Source organism: Panthera leo, chromosome D2, assembly GCF_018350215.1.
Source record: "Panthera leo isolate Ple1 chromosome D2, P.leo_Ple1_pat1.1, whole genome shotgun sequence".
Lineage (NCBI taxonomy): Eukaryota > Metazoa > Chordata > Mammalia > Carnivora > Felidae > Panthera > Panthera leo.
In genome coordinates this window covers 84,263,966-84,291,289 of record NC_056689.1, presented here as the reverse complement: position 1 = coordinate 84,291,289, position 27,324 = coordinate 84,263,966, and the positions used below count along the sequence as shown (strand labels likewise).

Genomic DNA, 27,324 nt, shown 5'->3' with positions numbered 1-27,324 from the left:
CTATGTCTGGGCTGGTAGTCCCGCCGATGTGAGGGGCTCGCTCCCCCCTCCGCAGCACCCGGCACCACGACGGACTTCAGGGGACACGTTTAGCGTAGAGGGCCTGCTGCTGGAGACCGTGATCTTCAAGCTGTCAGCAGCCGCGGAGACGCTACAAAAGACTTTGTTTAAAGATTTTATTTAAACTATTAAGAAGCAACATGCAAACAGCCTACTTCTTCATGAACAATTCCATTTTATTGACTGAACTTTTCTCATATTTTCACATTTCTCAGATCTGAAGACTAAGGAAAACAAAGTGACGCCTATTTTGTATAAAGTTTCTGACTCCGTCTTGGCTATGTCTAGTACTTGCTATGTGTTGGGAGAAACTTTGTGAATGCACCATTTTGATTATCATGAAACACTGATGAAAAATGCCTCCGACCATTTTTCTGTGCTCATACTTAGATTCACAATGGTTGTGTATCTCTATAATGTGAAATATTTTTTTGTGGTGAAAAAAAAAAAGGGGGGCCAAGGAGGCGTGAGCCATCGAACTGGAAGGAAGGAGGACTTGAATTCGGGTGGCAGGGAGGGAGGGAGGGTTTATCATTGCTTACCTTCATCTTAATGAAATGAAACTTTGTAACTTATTGTAGTTAGAAATTGTAACTTTGATATTGAATTCTCTTGCCTTCAACAAGCACACTGACAGAAAAAAAAAATGCTACTGTCTGTTGGTTGAAATCTTCTCCCACCGCTAGAACTTCCTGTTAAGCAAGTGTGATCAACATTTTTTCAACTTTTGCTAGCTCTGTATACTATTGCATTCTTAGGCTACTGTGAGGTCCATGTTTCTTGTGCCAGAAGTTGTCCTTTTGACTTCTAGCTCCTTCTTCCCTAATGTGTTTTGTATGTGGTTATAAAATTGTAGACTTTTGTGATTTTGCCAAAGTTGTAGCTAAATATTTATACACTTGTCTTGAATTTTTTTCAGATCCACTTAAATATTTAGAAAAAACACGTTTTCTTCCTTATGTGTCTCATAAGGAATAAAATGGTCTCCATTCAACACTTTTCCATGAACACTTACAGTTGCTAAGGGACTTTCTTTTGTAACATATCGATTATAAATATTGTATTTATCTTTGAGATTTTGTACATTGCTTTCACCGCCGTTTTCTTTTTCCTGTCTGTATCGGTTTTTGATCATGGCCCGGTGTTAGGAACACCGTTAAGCCAAGAGCTGTCTCTCTGATTCGCTTTGTTAAAGTGAACCGGTGTCCTGGAATTTCATTTGTACTTCAAAGATTTGCTTTTGTTTGGACTTCCCATCCTTTTTTTTTTTTCTTTCTTCTTTTTTATTTTGAGGAAAAGTCAAATTCATTGTTTATTTTTATATTATTTTTAAGTTATCTGAACAAATACTTTTGAAAACAAAGGTTGTTGTATAGTCAACACAAAAACGGTGCCGCTCGGCTGTGAAAATCCTAGTAGATTTCGTGCATGTGGAACAGCCGTGAAGAGGGGACACCGTTTGGGGCTGTGTCCTTATTTTTCTGTAGAATGTAAAAAGTCATTTTAGCTGCCACCCACGACTTTGCCACATAGCTGAACTGTGTTTACTGGAAAAATTCAGAGGCCTAAAGTTTAAAATAAAATTTACTTCTGATGTTTTAATTAAAATGTTTGCCACATTAACTTCTCTGATGCCTTAAAAGTGGACTTCTTTAAAGAACCTTTGTGCTATTTTATCACAGGCTTACAACACAACTGTTACGATTTCATTTGGAGATTAGGGTGTCTACACACACACACACACACACACACACACACACACACACACAAAAGCACAAACCTGCTGTTGCGATGTGTCGCTCCTTCCCGCGTCTGATTCTGCTGTGTTCTGTGCCCTCCCAGGCCCACCTAGGAATCAGAGAGGTTTTGGGGGGGTGGGTGGGGGGACCAAAATCACCGCTGGTTTTTAAACTGCTTTTTTTTTTAATTATATATATATATTATATAATATATATATGTATTTTGTGGTCAGACCTGTCTGTCCTTTTTAAACCGAAATGACCTCCTCAAGATCCTGTGCCTCTTAGTGCCAAACCCGCAGTGACACCAGAGGGTTCTTTTCCCTTTGCATTAAATGCTTCACACAGCACAGCAACTGTTTTGCAAACTGCAGCAGAAATCAGATTTAAAACCAAAAGGAAGGACTTTAAAAAACTTTGACAAAACACACACACACACACACACACACACACAAAACCATGCACAACTTAGGAAAGTGCTCATTCGAGGGACTAAATGAGCAGAACGTCCCCAGTGGTCAGCGGGCCACGGCCCGGCCCTCCGATGGCTAAGGCTTAGCTACGTGGAAAAGCCTGAGAAGTCACTTTGGAACTAAATTGCCTCCGTTTTATTTTGTATAAGTAAGGGTTTGATCTAAAAACAAGCTCACGTGTACATGTTAAGAACGTTTGCAAGTCTCCTCATCCCTGCACTCGGTTTGTGTTTTAGATTAATTAGTCAATGCCCCTCATCGCTTCATGGTCTCAAAATTGAGCGCTTCACTAAATGGTAGATTTTACTGTTAAAGACCCTACAATAAGATTGTTTTATCTGTACATTTTTTCAGATATTTAACTGTATAAAAATGTTCATTTTACACAATATTTAATTAAAGTATTTCTTGTCTGTGAATTTCACTTTGGGTAATTTTATCTGTTTTGATTAAAATGAGTGGCACAGCGCGTGCAGATATTGACTGGGGTGGGGCTGGGGTGGGTGTTCCTTTGACACCTGGGCCCCAGGGCTGTCTTGGCTGAGGTAAAAGTGATTTGTAGAACCACCTTCTACAAAGTTATCAGTCCTTAAACCACTCTTGTAACCTGCACAGAGAAATTCTTAGGGCTCCGGTCCCCGGAGGGGCCGTCTGTACGTATGTTGCACTCAAATGTCTGTACGTGACCCTGTGTCAGGCACGGTGGCGTATAACCAACCTCGAGACTGCACCCCCCCCCCCCCCCCCCCGCCTCTGCTTTGGAACTGGAGGGCGCCGGCAGGTAGAGGGCAAGAGCTTGGGTACACACCCCCTCCCTCCACCCCCACCGCCGGGCCCCGCTGGGGCGAGAACCGGCTTTGGGCTCTGGACGGGCGGGCAGGCACCAGGGCACTGGATGGCGGTGCCGGCCGAGGTCCCACCTGGGATGCCACCAAGCGGTTCCGGGTCCACGGCAGCGGGAAAGCGGACCCTCTGCACTGCGGCTGGTCTGCATCCACCAGCATGGGCACCGACGATAACGAGGATAACGAGGGTGCCATCTGCCCCGGGCTTCTCATTTGCACAGGAAGCTCGGCTTCTGCAAGTTCTTGAGACTCCCCTTCATTTCATTCTGTATTTTTCATTTTCTCCTCAATGAAAGGCTGGTTTTGCATGTTTTGGCTTGCAGCTCTGTAACACATACACATAAGTGTGATCCAAATTAGTACTCACAAATGTCATCTTAATTACTTGTTCTGCTGAGCAAAACAGGAAACAATTATTCAAAACATAAAGAAACTTGTGAATACCTTTTTCTCCTGTCACTGACAGTCAGGTTCCTTTGACTGCATTCTTGTTTCAGCCTTAAAGAGACAGCAAAGAAAAGGAGGCTCAGGGGGCACAAGGCTGCAGGCCGCCCCCCCCTCCCGCCTCCCCCTGGGCTCCTTCCCAAGGTGCTGGGGGTGGGGCTGGGGGCCAGATTCCCCTCCTCCCTCACTCTGAGCGGTGCCAGAAGTGCCAGCCTGGGCAGGGGGCGGGGGGGGGGGGTGTGTGGGGGGGGGAGGGGGGTGGCGGGGGTGGGGTGGGGAGGGCCGCCTCCCCAGGGCCGGCTCCCCGGGCCCTACAACCTGGGGAGAAATTGTTTCATGTTTGTGTTTCGAATCAGAAGCAGGAACCGCATTCTCTCCAGATGTATGCCAATTATTGTCAGGCCGCCTTTTAAGGTCTTTCAAGCTTTTAAAGATTATTCAAAGCACTTGAAATGGGCTTCCGTCTAATGCCTCATTTCATTGCATTAAACAGCCTAGTTAATAAAGAATCAATATATTCAAAGGGCAAGGTTATCTTTTGTCTATAAGGGGTGGTGTCATTCTGAACCTTTTATAGTTCAAATGCTGAAAAAGGCCTCGCGAAATCCATACTCATCAAGTAGGTCACTGAGAGCAATAGAGAGGGCCCCTGAAAGGAAAGACGGGCCACTCTCCTTTAAAACAACTCGGCCTTATCTCCTCGCTCGGAGCGCCCAGAGAAGTCCTCCGAAAATGTCAATTTCTCATCAAGACAAGAGGCCGTGATGATCATTTTTTTCCAGAGAATACATACGATTAGGAGAATGCAGAGGGGCGGCCAGGGTGGCGATTTGTAGCGGCTTCTGTCCCCCCGAGCCGCGAGCCCCCTCCCAGCAGATAAGAAGAGTTGTTGATAACTCAAGTGCCAATACGCCAAAGAGCGAGTTTTGAATGTGAGTCCTTGTGCTCTGAGCGCGCCCGGCCGATCCCGGGCCCTGATAACAGCACAGCTTCCAACAGACACGGCAGGTTGGCCCTCACAATTAATGCGATGAATACATCACACAAAAGAGTCGGGAGGCTTTATGCTCGGTGAGACAATCCCCTGTTTTACCCTTCAAGGATTCCTTTTATGTTGGAATAAGGTTGCTTTTAATGAAATTTAAACTCATCAGAGGAAATCAGAAACCTCCAATCAGATTACAAATTGATTTTTTGGTCATTTGTCATTTCCCAGTTTCACAGAGAGCAAGTTGCCAGTCCGGCGCTGGGAGCCAGTGTGCACACAGCTCCCAGCCCCTGGCCCGGGGACAGACGGGAGCAGACTCACGCCGTTCTGACTCTGCCCCCGCCCAGGTCTGGCGAAGGGAACCCCCGTCAGGAGCCGGCACCGCTGAACTCGGAAGCCAGCCGTGGCTTAACCCGGGGACTCACGGTGATTTCTAGGTCTGCACTCGTGAGCCACTCATGGCCCACGAGACACTTTCTCTTGGCAGCATAGGAAGTTTTGGTTCGTACCCACCCACGTCCCGAACCGGCTCTGGGCCACACCTGCACGGCGCCCCAGGGAGTGTCCAGGCCTTATCCACCAACAGCTGGTGATCTGGGGCCACGGTGATACCTGGCCAATTCCTACTCAGCCATCCGTTCTGAGCCCAAATGCTCGCTCCAGGGCGAGGTCTCCCCTTTCTCTCAGGCCAGTTGAGGGAGGCCTTCCCCGTGTGCCCCCCAACCTGGGAGCTACCCAAGGCCACCTGCTGCTGGCCTCCCAGGGGCTCTCCCATCATACGCTGGGTGGACTTCGAGGTTCCTGAGGACAAGACACAGCCGTGCCCTCCTCAACCTCTCATCCTACGCTGGGCACCAGGCCCAGCCCAGGGCAAGGTCAGGGTAGGCACAACTTCAGGAGGAAAGTGAACATCATTCCTGACTCAAGATTCCTTGGAGACACCCTTTTAAAATGTAATCTCTGAAGTGAGTTGAGTATGCCACACATTTCTGGACAGCACACAAGCACCGTTCCCCCCCCAACACCTGCTAGACCTGGGGGGTTTGTAGGTCATTTTGGCCACCACCCCCCCAACACCTGCTGGACCTGGGGGGGGTTTGTAGGTCACTTTGGCCACCACCCCCCCAACACCTGCTGGACCTGGGGGGGTTTGTAAGTCATTTTGGCCACTGCCGCCCCCCAACATCTGCTGGACCTGGGGGAGTTTGTAGGTCATTTTGGCCACCGCCCCCCCAACACCTGCTGGACCTGGGGGGGGTTTGTAGGTCACTTTGGCCACCGCCCTCCCCAACACCTGCTGGACCTGGGGGGGGGTTGTAGGTCATTTTGGCCACCGCCCCCCCAACACCTGCTGGACCTGGGGGGGTTGTAGGTCACTTTGGCCACCGCCCTCCCCAACACCTGCTGGACCTGGGGGTGGTTGTAGGTCATTTTGGCCACCGCCCCCCCAACACCTGCTGGACCTGGGGGGGGTTGTAGGTCACTTTGGCCACCACCCCCCCCAACACCTGCTGGACCTGGGGGGGGGGTTGTAGGTCACTTTGGCCACCGCCCTCCCCAACACCTGCTGGACCTGGGGGGGGTTGTAGGTCATTTTGGCCACCGCCCCCCCAACACCTGCTGGACCTGGGAGGGTTTGTAGGTCATTTTGGCTACTGCCCCCCCAACACCTGCTGGACCTGGGGGGGTTTGTAGGTCATTTTAGCCACCGCCCCCCCAACACCTGCTGGACCTGGGGGGGAGGTTTGTAGGTCATTTTGGCCACCGCCCCCCCAACACCTGCTGGACCTGGGGGGGGTTGTAGGTCACTTTGGCCACCACCCCCCCCAACACCTGCTGGACCTGGGGGGGGGTTGTAGGTCACTTTGGCCACCGCCCTCCCCAACACCTGCTGGACCTGGGGGGGGTTGTAGGTCATTTTGGCCACCACCCCCCCAACACCTGCTGGACCTGGGGGGGTTTGTAGGTCACTTTGGCCACCACCCCCCCAACACCTGCTGGACCTGGGGGGGTTTGTAAGTCATTTTGGCCACTGCCGCCCCCCAACATCTGCTGGACCTGGGGGAGTTTGTAGGTCATTTTGGCCACCGCCCCCCCAACACCTGCTGGACCTGGGGGGGGTTTGTAGGTCACTTTGGCCACCGCCCTCCCCAACACCTGCTGGACCTGGGGGGGGGTTGTAGGTCATTTTGGCCACCGCCCCCCCAACACCTGCTGGACCTGGGGGGGTTGTAGGTCACTTTGGCCACCGCCCTCCCCAACACCTGCTGGACCTGGGGGTGGTTGTAGGTCATTTTGGCCACCGCCCCCCCAACACCTGCTGGACCTGGGGGGGGTTGTAGGTCACTTTGGCCACCACCCCCCCCAACACCTGCTGGACCTGGGGGGGGGGTTGTAGGTCACTTTGGCCACCGCCCTCCCCAACACCTGCTGGACCTGGGGGGGTTGTAGGTCATTTTGGCCACCGCCCCCCCAACACCTGCTGGACCTGGGAGGGTTTGTAGGTCATTTTGGCTACTGCCCCCCCAACACCTGCTGGACCTGGGGGGGTTTGTAGGTCATTTTAGCCACCGCCCCCCCAACACCTGCTGGACCTGGGGGGGAGGTTTGTAGGTCATTTTGGCCACCGCCCCCCCAACACCTGCTGGACCTGGGGGGGGTTGTAGGTCACTTTGGCCACCACCCCCCCCAACACCTGCTGGACCTGGGGGGGGGTTGTAGGTCACTTTGGCCACCGCCCTCCCCAACACCTGCTGGACCTGGGGGGGGTTGTAGGTCATTTTGGCCACCACCCCCCCAACACCTGCTGGACCTGGGGGGGGTTTGTAGGTCACTTTGGCCACCACCCCCCCAACACCTGCTGGACCTGGGGGGGTTTGTAAGTCATTTTGGCCACTGCCGCCCCCCAACATCTGCTGGACCTGGGGGAGTTTGTAGGTCATTTTGGCCACCGCCCCCCCAACACCTGCTGGACCTGGGGGGGGTTTGTAGGTCACTTTGGCCACCGCCCTCCCCAACACCTGCTGGACCTGGGGGGGGGTTGTAGGTCATTTTGGCCACCGCCCCCCCAACACCTGCTGGACCTGGGGGGGTTGTAGGTCACTTTGGCCACCGCCCTCCCCAACACCTGCTGGACCTGGGGGTGGTTGTAGGTCATTTTGGCCACCGCCCCCCCAACACCTGCTGGACCTGGGGGGGGTTGTAGGTCACTTTGGCCACCACCCCCCCCAACACCTGCTGGACCTGGGGGGGGGTTGTAGGTCACTTTGGCCACCGCCCTCCCCAACACCTGCTGGACCTGGGGGGGGTTGTAGGTCATTTTGGCCACCGCCCCCCCAACACCTGCTGGACCTGGGAGGGTTTGTAGGTCATTTTGGCTACTGCCCCCCCAACACCTGCTGGACCTGGGGGGGTTTGTAGGTCATTTTAGCCACCGCCCCCCCAACACCTGCTGGACCTGGGGGGGAGGTTTGTAGGTCATTTTGGCCACCGCCCCCCCAACACCTGCTGAACCTGGGGGGGTTTGTAGGTCATTTTAGCCACCGCCCCCCCAACACCTGCTGGACCTGGGGGGTTTGTAGGTCATTTTGGCCACTGCCCCCCCAACACCTGCTGGACCTGGGGGGGTTTGTAGGTCATTTTAGCCACTGCCCCCCCAACACCTGCTGGACCTGGGGGGGTTTGTAGGTCATTTTAGCCACCGCCCCCCCAACACCTGCTGGACCTTGGGGTTTGTAGGTCATTTTAGCCACCCCCCCCCCCAACACCTGCTGGACCTCGGGGTTTGAAGGTCATTTTAGCCACCGCTCCCCGCCCCCCCCAACACCTGCTGGACCTGGGGGTTTGTAGGTCATTTTAGCAATCCCATGGGGCCGGTTCCTCCTCTTAGGTGACAAAACTGTGGTCTGGAGAGGTGACATGACCAGCCTGAAGTCACAAGGCTGGAAGGACCAGGGCCAGAGTCTAAAGAAGTTTCTAGTCTCCAAACCCTGCTCTTTCCACTAACTGAGGTTGCCGACACCTGCAGGGAGGGGGTGGGGGCAGAAAGCGAGAGAGACACTGACCATCTGGAGGGAAGAGAGCCACCGTGCCCCCTGGGGAGTTCCAACCTCGGGAAGGACATGTGCTGCACTCAGGGCTTGACCCAGCCAGGCCAGAAGCTGGGAAGCGGCCTGTCCGGCCCCCATCCCCTGAGGCTCAGATGTCTCTGTGCACACTGGGTGCCCCTGGGGTCCACACGGCATCTGCAGTGTAACCAGGGGCAGAGGGGCTGAGTGCAGGAGTCATTCACGTGGTGCAGGGACAGGAGGGGGACAGGAAGGGGCACTGAGGCAGGCCCCCAGGAGGCAGGGCTGGAGGACTGGGCTGTAAGTCCTCGGCCAACTCCCCCACCCCAGCCTGGGCTTAGCAAAAGCTTCTGTTATGGGCGACTGAGGAGCAGGATGAGGAAGCAGAGGGAAAGATGGTCCCTAATGGTTTGGCTAGCAGGGTCTGAATGAGCCACAACGAAGTCGGAGGTGTTGGCCAGAAAAGAAATGAATGTCAGAGGGGTGCATGGGCATCCCCCGCCCCCGTCCCGTCAGACCACGCCCACTGCTGTGCTGATACTGGGACCGTGGACAGACCCTCACTCAGACCCTGACAGTGGGGTGCGACTCACTAGCTCTGATGAAGCCAGAAACTTGTGTTTCCATCCACGAGACACCGAGCCCTGCACTGGTACTATGGGCCAGCAGAGCCGAGGCCGGTGCGGGCCCGGGGCCACCAGTAGAGACAGAGAGAAACTTGCAACAATTACAACAAAGGGTTTACATCTCAATATACAATGAGCTTCTGCAAATCAATAAGACTAGATACCCTGAAGAAAAACAGGCGAAATTCACAGTCGGTTCACAAGGGAACAACACAAATGATGGATAAGCTTAGGAAAATATAGTCAACCTTACTCAAAAATGCACATCAAAATAATGAGAATAATTTTTTTTCATCTATTAAATTAGAAAAGATTTTACTTACAAGCTAATCTCAATCCTACTGGTGGAGAAATGGGCATTCTCAGAGTTGTCGATAGAGGAGTGAGTGGGTACAACCCTCTAGAAATCAATTCGACATTATATCAAGAGACTTAACAATGTTCATATCCTTTGACACACTAATTCCACTGGTAGGAATCAATCTTAAGGAAATAATCAGAGATGAGGCAAGACTTTAAGCACAAGCTTATTCGCTGCAGTAAATATGTACTTAAAAACCCAGGAAGGACCCAAATACCTTAAAATAACAATCATTAACTGAATTATGATATAGCTGTAAAATGAATATTATATATTCTACTAAGCCATTAAGATCACGCTGTTAAAGTATATTTAATGAAATGGTATAAAATAAACTAATGGCATAAAATTAAGGTGAAGCAGGCAGATAATAATGTACATATAACATAATTCAAAATTGCCAATTTCTAGATCAAGAGAAGGCAAAAAAGCAAATGTATAATATATATAATATTATACAATAATATATATTTGGAAAAAATAGTAAAGTTCTAGAGGGACCAACGGTCGGTGCAGCTGGGGGGAGGAAGCGTGCATACCACACTGGAGGTGCCGGGGTCAACCGTGTTGCAAAGCCCCATGGAAGTACAGCTGAGACTGGTGCCACAGGTGGTCAGAGACCCGGAAGCTGGTCGACGATCAGAGAGGGCCGGGTTGAGGACGGGTGCCCAGAGGTGCGTGGCCCAGTGCCACAGGCTCACAGGGAGGTGGAGCCCGAGGGAGAGATTTCCACAAAGTCCGGCTGGACTCCCTGCTCCCGGCTTTCCCAGCATCCCCTGGGCCTGATTCTGACCTCACTTTTATTTGAACTCCCTCGAAGGGATTTCTGCTGCTAGCAACCAAACAATTTCTGACCAAATGAGGGAGAAAACTTATTTTAAAATCAGCTTCGTAAGAAAATCCAAAAGAACTTAAAAAGCATTAAATTCAGTGAGTGAAATTTAGCATGACTGATGAATGCAAGGTCAACGTAACAACCATATTTCTACAACCATCACAGTTAACGGAACTTTAAAAACTAATACCATTTATATTACCATAAAAAATGCCAAATACCCAAGAAGAAAGCTACCAATGTTGTACAAGATGTCTGCCCAGGAAACCACACGATTGTTGAGAAATTTCTAAAATCTTCCTAAGTGGAGGCACATACCATATTCATGGATTGTTAGATCACGTGTTGCAAAGATGCCGATTCTCCCTAAAATGACCAAAGACTCAGTCTCAATGTCAAATTCCAGTAGGCTCTTTACTTGAAGCTGATAAGCTGATTCAGAAGTTTACGCAGGAACGCAATGACCCAAGAGGAGCCAAGGCGACGGGGAGGGAGTGGGAAGCTTGAACACTCACAGTTCTGGAGGCTGGGTGTCTAAGAACAAGGTGCCGACAGGTGTGGTTGTTGGTGAGGGCCCTCTTCCTGGCTTGTGGGCAGCTGCCTTCTCCCTGTGCTCACATACAGACAGAAGAAGGGCTTTCAGCTCCTATAGGGCACGACTCCCATCACAGGGGGCTCACCTCCATGATCTCATTTAAACCTAATCACCTCCCAAAGGTCCATCTCCAAATATCATCGCACTGCTGGGGAGGGGGGGCAGGAGGGCTTCAACATATGGATCTGGGGAGATAAGTATTCAGAGTCCCTAACACTACCCAAACAAGGTCTCTTAGGCCATAGTAAGTAATACAGTTTGGTATGAAGGCAAGACGAGACAAATAACTTCATGAAATACAGTCCGGAAACAGATCCATATGTGTGTGGCCACCTGATCTGTAACACAGGTGCCACAGCAATGCAGGAAGCTGAGCTGAGAGCAGTGGACATATGTGTGCTATATCAAATGACTCCCTCTTACACGTGTAGGAGTGCCAGTCAGGATGGCAGGGCACCCTGAGGCAGGACTCCCTGGCTGCGACCAGGGGCTGCTTAAAACCAACGTCAGGAGAACACCCAAGCCCTCTGAACCGAAGGAGCAAGGAGATGGGGTGACGAGCACCCATCTGCCTGGGCAGGCTGCTGAGGGCCGAGGCCTGCGGGAGGCAGGAGGCTGCTACGGGGTAGAACAGAACCCAAACCTGCTCCCCTCCGCCAAACTGCTGGACGGGGTGGGGCCTCTGCACTTTTCTCTCGCAGGGAGTTGGTAGAGCAGGCACTCTGAGAAGATCAGCTGTTCTGATGCACTCAAGCGGCTTTCGAAAAGACCCGTGGTTTTATTATCGGAAGGAATTAAAGACCTAAATACATGGGAAAACACACATGTTCACCATTGGAAGACAGTATCGTCAGGATGACAATGTTTCCCAGCTGCAGATTCAATGGTCTACAGATTTGATGCAACCCCTGTCAGAACCACCACTGGCTTTTTCTAGAAACCAACCAGCGGATCCTAAAATTCATATGGTACCGGCACAGGACCCAGAACAACCAGACCCTCTCATAAAAGAACAACAGAGTCGGAGGACTCCACTTCCTGATTTCAAAACTGAAAGAAAGAAAGAAAAGAAAGAAAGAAAAGAAAGAAAGAAAAGAAAGAAAGAAAAGAAAGAAGAAAGAAAGAAAGAAAAGAAAGGAAGAAAGGAAGGAAAGGAAGGAAAGAAAGGAAGAAAGGATGAAAGAAAGGAAGAAAGAAAGAAAGAAAAGAAAGAAAAGAAAGAAAGAAAAAAGAAAGAAAGAAGGAAAGAAAGAAAGAAAAGAGAAAAGAAAGAAAGAAAAGAGAAAAGAAAGAAAAAGAAAGAAGGAAAGAAAGGAAAGGAAGGAAGGAAGGAAGGAAGGAAAGAAAGAAAAAAAAAGAAAGAAAGAAAGAAAGAAAAGAAAGAAAAGAAAGAAAGAAGGAAAGAAAGGAAAGAAAGGAAAGGAAGGAAGGAAGGAAGAAAAAGAAAGAAAAAGAAAGAAAGGAAGGAAGAAAGAAAGAAAGAAAGAAAGAAAGAAAGAAAGAAAGAAAGAAATCAAGCCAGTGTAGTAGTGGATGCACATCCAGATCAGTGGAGTAGAACTGGGAGTCCAGAGATAACCCTGTGTATTTACGGTCAACTGATTTTTGACAAGGGTACCAGGGCCATTCAAGGGGAAAAGAACGGTCTCTTCACCAAACGGTGCTGGACAACTGGAGAGCCACACACAGAGAACAGAAGTGGATCTTACCTCACACCGTATACAAAAAGTAACTCCAAAGCAGATCAAAGACCTACGCATAAGAGCCAAGACTGTGAAGCCCTGAGAACACACAGGGGCATCTTCAGGGCTTCAGATTTGACAACGGCTGTCATGTGAATTGGCAACTGTGTGCGCGATGCAGTGGACGTGGTGTGCATCTTAGATGCGACACCGAAACCACGAATCACAGAAGTAACAACAGATACGCTGAACTTCGACTCAACGGAAAATATCCGTGTTTCCAAGACATCATCAAGACCGCGAAAAGACAGCCCACGGGATGGGAGAAACCACTTGAAAATCATGTATCTGAAGAGGCACCTGCATCCAGACTGTGTGAAGAATGCTTTCAAACACAGGCAGTAAAAGGACAAGTGACTCCGTTTGAAAGGGCAAATGATCAGAAACGGGCATTTCTTTCCAGAAGACTCGCCGATGGCCAACAAGCACACGAAACGAGGCTCGACATCATCAGTCACCAGGGAAATGCAAGTCAAAACCACAAGGAGGCGCCCCTTCACGCCCACCAGGACAGCCACGATCACAAAGTCCCAGGGCAGCCTGGCCCCTCACGCTGCTGGTGCAGGTACAGAAACTGGAGCGGCCGCTTTCCACAGACCAGCACCTTCTCGGAGGGTTAAGCCCTCCCCCTGTGGCCCAGGACTTCCATTCCTAGTTACATACCCGAGGGACACGAACTCTGCGATGACACACAGACTGTGCACACGAATGTTTACAACAGCATAACCATAATAGCCAAAAGGTAGAAATAACCCAAAAGTCCGTTACGGATGGATTTTAAAATTGTGGTGTGCCCACACATTGGAACATGATTCAGTTGTAAAGGGGACACAGATGAACTTTGAAAACATGATGTTTTTTATTTTTTTAATGTTTGCTCATTTTTGAAAGAGAGACAGAGTATAAGTGGGGGAGGGGCAGAGAGAGAAGGAGACGCAGAATCTGAAGCAGGCTCCAGGCTCCGAGCTGTCAGCATAGAGCCCGATGCGGGGCTCGAACCCATGAACCGTGAGATCATGACTGAGCCGAAGCCGGACGCTCAATGGACTGAGTCACCCAGGCGCCCCTGAAAACATTATGCTTAAGTGCAGGAAGCTGATCCCCAAAAACCAAGTTTCCATTTATATGCAACATCCAGAGTACGCAAATCACAAAAACAGAAAATAGATTAGTGACTGCTGAGAGCGGGAAACACCGGGCGAGAGGGGGTGATTAGCTAAAGAAACACGAGGGGAGATTCTTTCTGAGGTGATAAAATGTTCTAAAATTGACTGTGGTCAAAACCACTGAATTGTACATTTTATTTATTTTTTATGTCTTTTGACACAGAGTCAGAGAGACAGAGAGAGAGAGAGAGAGAGAGAGAGAGAGAGAACACGTGCACACCAGTGGGGGAGGGGCAGAGAGACAGGGAGAGAGAATCTTAAACAGACTCTATGCTCAGCGTGGAGCCCAATGCAGGGCTCGACCCCATGACCCTGGGATCCTGATCTGAGTCAAAATCAAGAGTCAGGCTTAAGAGACTGAGCCACCCAGGTGCACCTTAATTGTACCCTTTAAATGAGAAATTAAAAAAAAAATTAATGTTTATTTATTTTTGAGAGAGACAGAGACAGAGAAAGACAGACTGTGAACAGGGGAGGGGCAGAGAGAGAGGGAGACACAGCATCCGAAGCAGGCTCCAGGCTCCGAGCCGTCAGCACAGAGCCCGACGCGGGGCTGGAACCCATGAACTGTGAGATCAAGACCTGAGCCAAAGTCAGACGCTTGACTGACCGAGCCCCCCAGGTGCCCCTAAATGGGTAAATTTTAAGGTACGTGAATTATCTCTCAATAAAGCTGTCATAAAGAAGTCCTGTGGTTTTATCAGAGCAGAAGAAGAAAACTCAACATTCCATGGAGAATCAGTCTTCAGGCTTTTGGTTTTTTGAGGAAACTGTGTTTCCTCGAGGACGTTGCTGGGACTCGAGTCCCAGCTGAGTGCGAGAGCCATTGTGCTGCACACGTGCCCTCGTCTTCCTCCCACCTGCTGCTCCCCAGGGCTTAGTGTCCACACGCTGTAGGAGGCAAGGTGTCACAGGGGCCCCTACTCCACATCTCCAGGCCACACAGGCCAGATCACAGCCTGGGTCCTACCTGTGTGAGGTGACCCCCGGTGAGCCGGCCCGCCCCACCCCAGCTCTGCCTGGGCTGTTCTGAGGCTGCCCTTGGTCCCCCGTCGAGCATACACACTGGGTTCCTCATCGAAGGTAATTTCCAGAAGTTACGTTTTCTTGAAGAGAAAAAACAGCCTTCAAAAGGATGGCTTTTTAAAATGGCTTCATTGGGCGCGCCTGGGTGGCGCAGTCGGTTGAGCCTCCGACTTCAGCCAGGTCACGATCTCGCGGTCCGTGAGTTCGAGCCCCGCGTCGGGCTCTGGGCTGATGGCTCGGAGCCTGGAGCCTGTTTCCGATTCTGTGTCTCTCTCTCTGCCCCTCCCCCGTTCATGCTCTGTCTCTCTCTGTCCCAAAAATAAATAAAAAACGTTGAAAAAAAAAAATTAAAAAAAAAAAAAGGATGGCTTTTTAAAATGGCTTCATTGGGCGCGCCTGGGTGGCGCAGTCGGTTGAGCGTCCGACCTCAGCTCACGTCATGATCTCACAGTTTGTGGGTTCGAGCCCCGTGTGGGGCTCCGTGCTGGCAGCTCGGAGCCTGGAGCCTGCTTCGGATGCTGTGTCTCCCTCTCTCTCTCTCTCTGCCCCTCCCCCCACTCGCACTCTGTCTCTCTCTCAAAGATGAATAAAAACATTAAAAAAATAAAATGGTTTTATTATTTTCTGAACATTCCAGAATACTCCTACTTTTTAAACACCACAGTCCTGTGTATTAAGTTCCCTCAAAACTTATGTTATTAAGCTGGATATCCGAAATCTCAGCCGATCCCACGTCTCCACCCTGGTCTGAGCCATACCTGTGCTGCCCTGGCTCGAGATACCAGTGGCCCAATACGTCCCTCTGCTCTTCCTCCCCCCCACCCCCATCTTTCTCAGCACAGCAGCCAGAGCATCTCCTAAATTCGGGGCAGACCACCTTCACCGCATTCTGTCTGGAGTTCTCCCAGTGGCCTCGAGGATGTACACAGTCAGCCCCACAGTCCCCTCCTCTCCACCCCCCCCCCCCAAGTGCCTCAGCTCCAGGGTGTGGATTACAAGCATTTGCTGTGTTCCCCCAACTCAGGTCTTGCACCCTTTACCCCAGGGAGGTGTCCTTGCCTGCTCTGAAATTAACACCCTTACCCCAACCACCACCCACATGCCTTCTCCCTCTTTCTTTTACTCAGTGTTTCTCCCTACTACCCACACATTCAACTGGCTTCCATACTGTCATCCATTAGAGCATAAGCCCCTTGAGGAGGGGGGGGCTTGTCTGCTTGGATCATCGCTGTAGCCCCAGCACCCTCAGCGCTCGCAAACCAAACTTTCCAGGACCCTTGGATTGAGGCACCTGCTTCTATGCTCAGGATATGTGGTTTAGTATCTCTCCCTGTTGGCCCTTGAGAGCCCAGGCTTTGTTATCCAGTGTGGTTTTGCTCTGAACACATATTTTTTTTGTGTTAGTTTGTGGTATACACTCTTCAAAGTGACAGAACAAGAAAACAACTCCTGCTGGGGCACCTGGGTGGCTCAGTCGGTTAAGTACCTGACTTTGACTCAGGTCATGATCTCGCAGTTCGTGAGTTCGAGCCCCGCGTCGGGCTCTGTGCTGATGGCTCAGAGCCTGGAGCCTCCTTCAGATTCTGTCTCCCTCTCTCTCTGCCCCTCCTCCCCCACTCATGCTCTGTCTCTCTCAGTGATAAATTAAAAAACATAAAAAATTAAAAAAAAAAAAAAAAAAAGAACAGAAGGCCTGCAAGAGACCCACGGCCCCCCAGAGGCCAAGGAAACTCCAGAACATCAGCTCTGTTGGAGTATTTGTGGCGGTCTCACCGTGGGCTGGGCCAGGTCCTGGGCCAACAGCAAGACAGGGATTAAGCAGGTATGAATCCATTTTTACTGGCTCTTGTAACCCAAGCTTGTTGTAAAAATCAAAGTAATGCACATGGAGACGAAGGAAAAGATAATTCTCCTCCACCCCAGCTCTGCCTAAAGTCCTCTTCCCTGGTGATACACTGTTACCAAACAGCTGTCAGTCTTTCTAGACCTTGTTCAAAGGACTTCACAAGATACCCATGTCCATATAGTTAAAAAACTGCAACACCGAGCATGGCTTTTATATGTTCTGCATCATGTTTCCCCAATAATCTTCCCCTTGTTGGTTCACGGGGTCCACTCCATTTATTCTACTGGCTGTAGAGAAGGAACTGCATTTATTTAATCTGCCCCCACCACTGAGAACATTTCACTTTCTTTGCTGTTAAAAACAGTGGTATAGCAACAAAAAGGAGAAGATAAAAATGTTAAAGATACCATTTTTTAAAGAAAGGTACCATTTACGATGGTAGCAGAACATCAAATATCTAGGGATAAATTGAGTAGAAATTGTTCCAAACTGGTACAAAGAAAACCACAAAACAGAATTGAGAAATATTTTAAAGGTAAAATAACTGGAGGGATAGGTTCTGTGGGCTTAAAAACATAATAAAGTAGAGGTAAATTTTCCCAAAATTTATCTGTAAACACAATAAAAATATCAGCAGGTTTAGTGTTGTGGAAAAGAACAAGCTGAACCTAAAAGTTATATGGGCAGGCAGATGCCCACGCATGGTCAAGGTAATCTTGAAGAAAGATGAAACTGGAAAACTTAGACCACAAACTATCTAGACTTACTTTAAACTGGAGAGTACTACTGATGCAAGGGTGGCTCAAAAGTCCAAGCAAATGGAACACAGGGTCCAGAGACAGACCCACACGTGACCAGGTGGGGCTGGGCCAACAAGCGGCTAAGCCTCCTGTACAGAATTTTAACCCCTGTCTCACACCATACAGAAAAATCAAGTCCAGATGGATCTGTGGCTGAATGTAGCAGATAAAGTTTTCAGAAGGAAACACAGGAGAGTATGTTTATAAATATGCCAGGCAAAGATATATTAAATAGGACACAAAAAGCTTCAACCATAAGTTGTTAAGTTGGACCACCTTACAATTAAGTAATTCTGTTCTTCAAAACAGTAACTTCAACAGCATGAAAACACAAGCCATAGAGTGGGAGAAGGTATTTGCTAGACAGATACCTGACAGAGAACTCATTTCAGAATATAAAGAAGTCCCACATATCAATAAGAAAAAACAGAGAGCTTAATAAAAAAAAATGGACAAAAGACTTGAACAGGAAATTCACAGAAATAATCAATAAACACAAAAAAGATCCTAAAGTTCATTTATCACCAGGGATATGAAAAATAAACCACAAGGAGGAATGACTACCCTCTACCGGAATGGGCTAATTATGATAAATCAGGTAATACCAGGTTTTGGCAAATACATAAACCAAGAGGAACTCTCACACACTGCTGGTGTGAGTATGACTCGGTACAACTATTTTAGTCAATTCTTTGGCAGAACCTAGTAAAGCTGCACATTATGACTCCGCAATCCCAGTGCCAGCTGCACACCCAACAGCAATGTGCACATATATACTAAGTCACATGAAAAAACATGCTAATAACAGCACTGGGTTTTACTAGCTTCACTGAAGCATAACTGACATACAGAACACTGCACATTTATTGTACAGAACTTGACAAGTTTGGACATATACATACACCCAATACACCATCACCTCAATCAAGGTAACAGACATATCCTTCACTTTGCAAAGTTTCCATGAGCAGCACTATTTTTTTTAAGTTTATTAATTTATTTTGAGAGACAGAGAAAGAGAGCACGGGAGGGGCAGAGAAAGAGGGAGAGAGAGACTCCCAAGCAGGCTCAGCCTTGTCATCGCAGAGCCCAACGCGGGGCTCAAACTCATGAGCTGTGAGATCATAACCTTCACTGAAATCAAGAGTTGGATGCTTACTCGAGCCACCCAGGCACCCCCGCAGCACTATTTTTAATATCCCCCAAATGGAAACATGTCCATCGATAGTAAAATGAAAAAATAAAATTGTGGCATATTCATATAATATAAATATTCTATACAACAATGAAAACAGGTTTCTTATTACTACACGCACTCACAGGGATGAATCCTTCCTAACGCAACGTTGACTGCAAGAAGCCAGACATAAAAAGAGGACACACTATGTGATTTCCATTTACATGAAGGTCAAAAATAGGCAAAATGAATCAGTGTGAAAGGTCCAAGTTGAGGTACCCTTGGGTGGGGTAGGGGTGACTAGGAGAAGGTAGGAGGGATCCTGGTATGTTCGTTCACTTTGTAAAAACCCACAGATCCCCATGCTTATGATTCTTGAACGTCTTAGTGCCAGTATTTTCCTTCAACAAAAGTTTACACTCAGAGATGCTACAAAGAACATCCTTGTAACTCGTATATTTGTGCATAAATCAGTATTTTTGTAAGGAACTGCTCCTGAAGTAGAATGGTTAGTTCAATTTTTAAACATGAACTTTAAATTTGGATTAGGTATTTCCAAATGGTCTCATTTACCCACATAACATGTAAGAGAGTATGTCTTTTTTTCTTTTTTTTATGTTTTGACAGTTACTTTTATATGTGTGTGTGTGTGTATGTATATATGTATGTGTATATATATGTGTGTGTGTATATATATATAATTTTATATATATAAAATTTATTGTCAAATTGGTTTCCATACAATGCCCAGTGCCCTCCTCAATGCCTATCACCTACTTTCCCCACTCCCCCACTCCCCCACCCTCCATCAAGTCTCAGTTTGTTCTCAGTATTTAAGAGCCTCCTATGGTTTCCCCCCTTCCCCTCCCCCATCATCTTCTGTTAAGTGCCTCAGGATCCACATAAGAGTGAAAACATATGGTATCTGTCTCTCTCTGCCTGCCTTACTTCACTTAGCATAATACCCTTCGGGTCCCTCCACGTTGCTACAGATGGCCAGATTTCATTCTTTCTCATCACCAAGTAGTATTCCATTGTATATATAAAGCACATCTTCTTTATCCATTTGTCAGTTGATGGACATTTAGGCTCTTTCCATAATTTGGCTACTGTTGAAAGGGCTGCTATAAACATTGGGGTACAAGTGCCCCTATGCATCAGCACTCCTGTATCCCTTGGGTAAATTCCTAGCAGTGCTATTGCTGGGTCATAGGGTAGGTCTATTTTTAATTTTCTGAGGAACCTCCACACTGTTTTCCAGAGCGGCCGCACCAGTTTGCATTCCCACCAAGAGTGCAAGAGGGTTCCCGTTTCTCCACATCCTCTCCAGCATCTATAGTCTCCTGATTTGTTCATTTTAGCCACTCTGACTGGTGTGAGGTGATATCTGAGTGTGGTTTTGATTTGTATTTCCCTGATGAGGAGCGACGTTGAACATCTTTTCATGTGCCTGTTGGCCATCCGGATGTCTTCTTTAGAGAAGTGTCTATTCATGTTTTCTGCCCATTTCTTCACTGGGTTATTTGTTTTTCGGGTGTGGAGTTTGGTGAGTTCTTTATAGATTTTGGATACTAGCCCTTTGTCTGATATGTCATTTGCAAATATCTTTTACTATTCCATCCGTTGCCTCTTAGTTTTGTTGATTGTTTCCTTTCAGTGCAGAAGCTTTTTATCTTCATGAGGTCCCAATAGTTCATTTTGGCTTTTAATTCCCTTGCCTTTGGAGACGTGTCAAGTAAGAAATTGCTGCGGCTGAGGTCAGAGAGGTTTTTTCCTGCTTTCTCCTCTAGGGTTTTGATGGTTTCCCGTCTCACATTCAGGTCCTTTATCCATTTTGAGTTTATTTTTGTGAATGGTGTGAGAAAGTGGTCTAGTTTCAATCTTCTGCATGTTGCCGTCCAGTTCTCCCATTTGTTAAAGAGACTGTCTTTTTTTCCGCTGGATATTCTTTCCTGCTTTGTCAAAGGTTAGTTGGCCATACATTTGTGGGTCCAATTTTGGAGTCTCTATTCTATTCCATTGGTCTATGTGTCTGTTTGAGAGTATCTGTTTTTGAAAGTCCTGGCTAGAGCAATCAGGTAAGAAAAATAAATAAAAGTCATCAAAATAGGAAAGAAGCAAAATTGTCTCTATTTGCGGATGACGCAATTTTACAGAAACAGAATCCTAAGTTCCACCAAAATACTATTAAATCCAATCAATGAATTCAGTAAAATTGCAAGATACAAAATCAATATACAAAACCATTACTGTTTCTATACACTAACAAAAATTATCTGAAAAAGAAATAAAGAAAATAATCCTATTTACAAAAGCATCAAAACCAAAAAAATACTTAGGAATAATTTTAACTGAGGAGGTCAAAGATCTCGGCACTGAAAACGATAAGATATTGATGAAAGAAACTGGAGACACAAATAACTGGGAAGATACCCTATGTGCATGGATTGGAAGAATTGGTATTATTAAAATGTCCACATACTACCCCTCAAAGCCATCTATAGACCCCATGCAATCCCTATCAAAATCCCAGAGAACAAACAGTCCAACGATTTGAATGGAACCACGAAAGACACTGAGAAGCCAAAGCAACCCTGAGAAAGAACAAAGCCGGAGGCATCACCGACCCTGATTTCAAGCTGTGTTACAAAACTCTAGTAATGAGAACACTATAGGACTGGCATAAAAACAGACGTGCAGACCCATTAAACAGAACTCAGAGTCCAGAAATAACCCACACGTATACCATTGGCTAATACTTGACAAGGAAGTCAACAATATTCAATGGAGAAAATATAGTCTTTTCAAAATTAGAAATTCACATGTAAAAAAGTCAACCTACAGCTTATACCACTCACTCACAAAAATTAAAGTGTTTGACTAAAGACTTAATTTGAAACCACAAAACTCTCAGAAGAAAACAGAGGGGAGAGAAGCATTTTGGCTTTGACAATAATTCTTTTTTTTTTTGGATAGGACACCTAAAGTGCAAAGAAAAAAAATAAAAAATAAACAAGGGGGCCCACATTTAGCTAATAAGCTTCTGCACAGAAGAAAAAAAAATCCATCAATGAAGTGACAAGGTAACTTATAGAATGGGAGAAAACACTTGTAAACCACCCATCTGATAAGGCTCAATTTAAAAAATGTAAGCAATACATAAAACTCGATAGCAAAAAAAAAAAAAAAAATCAATTAAAAAGGGCAAAAGTCCTACACAGACATTTTCCCCAGATATTCAAATGGCCAACAGGTATACGAAAAGGTGCTCAACATCACTAATGATTGGGGAAATGCACACCCAAACCACAATGAGAGGTCATCTCTTGCCTTGAAGGATTCATCATGGAAGACAAGAGGCCAACGTTGGTGAGAACGTGGAGAATGAGAACCGCTGTGCACAGTTGGTGGGAATGCACACTGGTGCAGCTTCTAAGGAAAACAGTATGGAGATTTCTCAAAGAATTAAAAATAGAACTACCATATGATCTCCCACGTTCATTTCGGGGTCTACATCCAAAGGAAATGATGTCACCTTCCCAAGGGGTATGTGCACCCCTGTGTTTACTGCAGCATATTTACAATAGTCACGTCATGGAAACAATCTACGTGTCCAACAATGAATGCAGAAAATGTGATATATACATACATAATATACCAACAAACTGGACAATGTAGAGAAATGGATAAATGCCTAGAAACATATATTCTACTAAAACAGAATTAGGAAGAGATAGAAAACCGGAACGGACTGATTACCAGCAATGAAATTGAGTCAGTAATCAAAAAACTGCCAACAAGCAAAATTCCAGGACGAGACGGCTCCACAGATGAATTCTACCATTCTCAAACTACTCCAAAAAAAAAAAGAGGAAGAAGAATTTCCAAATTCATTCTATGAAGCCCACATTATCCTGATAACAAAACCAGATAAAGACACCACAAAAAAAGAGAACTACAGGCCAGTACCTCTGATGAACATAAAGGCAAAATTCCTCAACAAAATACCAGCAAACTGAATCCAACAATACATTAAAAACGTCATTCACCACAATCAAGTGGGATTTGTTCCCGGGGTGCAAGGGTGGTTTAATATTTGCAAATCAATGTGAGACATCACATCAGTGGGAGAAAGGGATAAAAACCATATGATCATCTTAATAAATGCAGAAAAAGCAGTTGACAAGGTACAACGTTCATTTATGGCAAAAAAAGCTACAAAAAAAATTAACAAAGTAGGTTTAAAGGGAATGTACCTCAACATAGTAAAGGTTTCACATGAAAAACTCATAGCAAACATCATACTCAATGGGGAAAAACTGAGAGCTTTTCCCTTAAGGTCAGAAACAGGACGAGGATGTCCACTGTCACCACATTTATTCAACATAACATTCGAAGTCCTAGCCACAGCAAGCAGACAGTGGAAAGAAGTAAAGGGCATCCAAATTGGTACGGAAGAAGTAAAGTTTTCACTGTTTGCAGATGAGCCAATTCTACATGTCGAAAACCCTGAAAATGCCACCAAAAAACTACTAGAACTGATAAACGAGTTCAGGACACAAAATCAATGTGCAGAAATCTGTTGCCTTTCTATGCGCTAATAATGAAGCAGCAGAAAGAGAAATTAAGCAAGCAATCCATTTACAGCTGCAGCAAAAACAATAAAATACCTAAGAATAAATGTAACGAAAGACGGGAAAGATGTGCACTCTGAAAACATAAACTGGCGATCAAAGAGACTGAAGGCGGCACAAAGAAACAGAAAGACCTCCCACGCTCAGGGACTAGAAGAAGAGACATTGTTAAAATGTCTACACTCCCAAAGAAACAGAAAGACCTCCCACGCTCAGGGACTAGAAGAAGAGACATTGTTAAAACGTCTACACTCCCCAAAGCAAACCGCAGATTTAATGCAATCCCCCCAAAAGCATCATCAGCAGTTTCCACAGCACTAGAACAAACAATCCTAAACTTTGGAGCCAAGACCCCAAGTAGCTAAGCAATCTTGAGAAAGAAAAACAAAGCTGGAGGCATCACAAGTTATATTACAAAGCCATAGTAATCAAAACAGTACAGCACTGGCATATGCACAGATCAATGCAGACTAGAAAACCCAGAGACAAACCGACAATTTTATAATCAATGAATCTTTGACAAAGGAGGCAAGAATGCGCAGTGGGAAAAAGACAGTCTCTTCAACAAATGGTGCTGGGAAAACTGGGCAGCTACACTGAAACAATGTAGCTTTCATTGAAACAATGAAACTGGACCGCTTTCTTACACCGCACACAAAAATAAATTCAAAATGAATTAAAGACCTAAATGTGAGACCTGAAACCATACAATCCTAGAAGGGAACATAGGTGGTAATTTCTCCGACATCGGCTGCAGCAATATTTTTCTAGATCTGTCTTCTGAGGCAAGGGAAACAAAGCAAAAATAAACTATTGAGACTATGTCAAAATAAAAAGCCTCTGCACAGCACAGACAACGATCAACAAAACTAAAGACAACCCATGGAATGGGAGAAGACATTTGCAAACGACAGATAAAAGGTTAGTGTCAAAAATACATAAAGAACTTCTATAACTTAACACCCCAAAAAACAAGTAATTCAATCAAAAAAGGGGCAGAAGACATGAACACTTTTCCAAAGACATCCAGATGGCCAATGGACCCATGAAAAGATGCTCACCATCATTCATCATCAGGGAAATACAAATCAAAGCCACAATGAGAACCCACCTCACACCTGTCAGAATGGCTAAAATCAAAACACAAGAAACAACAAGTGTTGGTGAGAATGTGGAGAAAAAGGAACCTTCTTGCACTGCTGATGGGGATGCAAACTGGTGCAGCCAAGTATGGAGTTTCCCCCAAAACTTAAAAATAGAACTACGGTACCATCCAGCAATCACACTACTGGGTATTTGCCCCCCAGTGACGAAAACACTGATTCAAAGGGATACGTGCACCTCGGTTCATAGCAGCGTTCTCCACAACGGCCAAATTATGGAAGCGGCCCGAGTGTTCACAGACCCATGAATGAAGAAGAAAGATGTGGAGTATGTATACGTACACAGCGCGGTGCTATTCAGCCCTAAAAGGAATGAAATCCTGCCTTCTGCAACAGCATGGATGGGGCTAGAGAGTATGATGCTAAAACAGGGAAAGGCAAATAGCGTACGATTTCACTCACGTGTGGAATTTAAGAAACGAAACAAATGGGCGAAGGGAAAAAAAGAGGGAGAGACGCAAATCAAGACACAGAGCCTTACCTACGGAGAACAAAGTGGTGGCTGCCAGAGGGGGGACTCAGAGTACGCTTGTGACGAACATGTCACTCTGCTATGTCACTCCACTGCACACCTGAAGCCAACACAACGCTGCACGTTGACTACACTGGAATTAAAATGAAAACTTGAATTTTTTTTTTTTTGCCGATGTCATTAGTGAGAACACTACCTTCCTGTTTCAATCTGCATTTTATTATTATTATTATTATTATTTTTTTTTTAACATTTATTTATTTTTGAGACAGAGAGAGACAGAGCATGAACAGGGGAGGGTCAGAGAGAGAGGGAGACACAGAATCGGAAGCAGGCTCCAGGCTCCGAGCTGTCAGCACAGAGCCCGACGCGGGGCTCGAACTCACGGACCGCGAGATCGTGACCTGAGCCGAAGTCGGACGCTCAACCGACTGAGCCACCCAGGCGCCCCTCAATCTGCATTTTCTGGACTCCCAGTGAGGTTTAGTGTATTTCACATATTTATGGACCATTTGTTTTCTGTGAAGCACCTGTGGTCATCTCCCCATTTTTCTACTGCGTCGTCTGTTTCTTGTTGATTTGCAGCTGCTCATTGTATTTTGTGGCTCTTACCTCTTTCTCTGTATATACCTTGCAATGATCTTCTCCAGGTCGACAGCTTTGCTTTGGGCTTCTGTCCCCGTACCCGCCGGCCCCTGCCCCTGGTGATCTGTGCGTCAGCCTTTCCCCTCATGGCTTCCACGTCTTTGCTTAGGACGATATTCTCCATCTGAAGATTTAAAAACAAAATTCTCTTACATTGCATCCTGATACTCTGATAGTTTTCATGGGTCTTTAATCTCTCCAGAGTTTAATTTTATGTTTGATATGAGGAGAAATTTACTTTTTTTTTTAAATATGGGGACAAATTATACTCAAACCACATACTGAATTATCAGCGCATCCTTTCTGCTGATTCAAAGTATCACAGTGATAATTCCTTATTTTCCTTCCACTGACCTTTTTGGGTATTCCTTCCCAGACAACATTTATTTTAATTTCTGCAGCTTTTTTTTTTTTTTTGAAACGTATTTTTATTCCCAGAAGGGCAAACCTTCTCTGAGAACCTTTAAAATGTTTTTTCTTAGCTATTTTTGTGCATTTACTCTTCTAAATAACTTCAGAATCAGTGTGATACTACACAGAATTTACAATTTGGAGACTACGGACTTTAAGACACTGAATCTCCACCAGAATTTAAGAGCCACTGGGACAAGTGCCCCATAGGACAGGTGGAGAGAGCACTTTGACAAGTTGGCGTTGGCAGACCTTGCTTGGCCAGGGCCAGGGGCAGGGCCAGGGCCAGGGCCAGGGCCAGGGGCAGGGCCAGGGGCAGGGCAGGAAAGAGGAGGTTTGAGGAACAGGAAGGATTCCTTCCAGAAATCCTATTTTGGTTCACGCGCCAATTCCAAAGCAAGCAGGCCTCTGCAGACAGCCCTGAGCACCAGCTGACGGAAGGTTCTGGAGCCACGCAGGTGAGTCCACACAGACGCTCACCACTCTCCTGTCTTCTCCGGGGGCGGCTCCCCAGTCCCACTGCCCCGTGCACACTTGTGGGAGACTTGCTCCCCGCCACCCCCTGGCAGGTGTGGAGGCCTCCTGGCTGCCCGACAGGAGACCACAGCACCTCAGGCACGTGGGTCTATTTTCAAGCATGGAGGTGGTGCCTTCTGCAGGGCGTGGCGGCTGCTTCTGGCCGCTTGGGGCCGGAAGGCTGTTCATGACGCAACACTCAGAATGCTGAGCTCAAGCAGAGGCACAGCCAAGTTCAAACAGCATATTCCGCCACGAAGGGCTGCACAGGACCTTCCCTTGTGCTGTGAAGTCACATCCGTGTGAACTGGACAGGACTCAGGGTTTGGGGTCACAAGGCCTGGTCAAAATCCAGGCTCAAGACCAGAGACCTCAAGAAAAGCCTGCGCCCCGACTTCTCATCTCTGAGATGGGAACGGTGTCACGGACCGCAGAAGCTGCTGCCCAGAAGGAGAAAGAGGCCACGTGAACTGCAAAGCGCTGTCTCGAGTGAGGCACCAGAGGGCCCTGGGCTTTCTCTCCGGGGCCATCGGGCAGCCCCGAGCTGCCTGTTTGACAAGGTCTGATCCGTGTGGGGAAACTAAGACACAGAGAAGCAAAGAAGTTAAATGAAGCGTCTGTATGGGGGAACTTCTAAGCCAAAGGCAGTTTTTCCGGGGGCTAGAGCATCTCCTGGACATAAGTAAATTTGTA

General features: G+C 47.1%; 1 protein-coding gene and 1 long non-coding RNA gene across 9 annotated transcripts in view; one reads left to right on the top strand and one right to left on the bottom strand.

Moving 5' to 3' along the window:
- The window catches only part of EBF3 (EBF transcription factor 3), a 116,593-nt gene extending 116,512 nt beyond the window's left edge, over nt 1-81 (top strand). For 4 of the 7 annotated variants that reach the window (XM_042908485.1, XM_042908482.1, XM_042908484.1 and 1 more), the window contains exon 16: nt 1-81. In XM_042908485.1, coding sequence (XP_042764419.1) covers nt 1-32 — 32 coding nt within the window. In that variant the 3' untranslated portion in view covers nt 33-81. The other 3 variants (XM_042908483.1, XM_042908481.1, XM_042908478.1) reach the window with 1 other exon arrangement.
- On the bottom strand, nt 66-25,836 carry LOC122202191. 2 transcript variants are annotated; one of them, XR_006194503.1, is made up of 4 exons: nt 25,690-25,836; nt 3,562-3,615; nt 3,193-3,442; nt 66-151 (listed from the first exon to the last, which is right to left on the bottom strand). It is a non-coding gene; the product is annotated as an uncharacterized LOC122202191 (long non-coding RNA). The 2 variants fall into 2 exon arrangements; XR_006194504.1 differs by lacking the exons at nt 66-151; nt 3,193-3,442; nt 3,562-3,615 and adding exons at nt 9,972-10,804; nt 10,954-11,046; nt 11,677-11,835.
- Nucleotides 25,837-27,324: the final 1,488 nt, after the last annotated feature.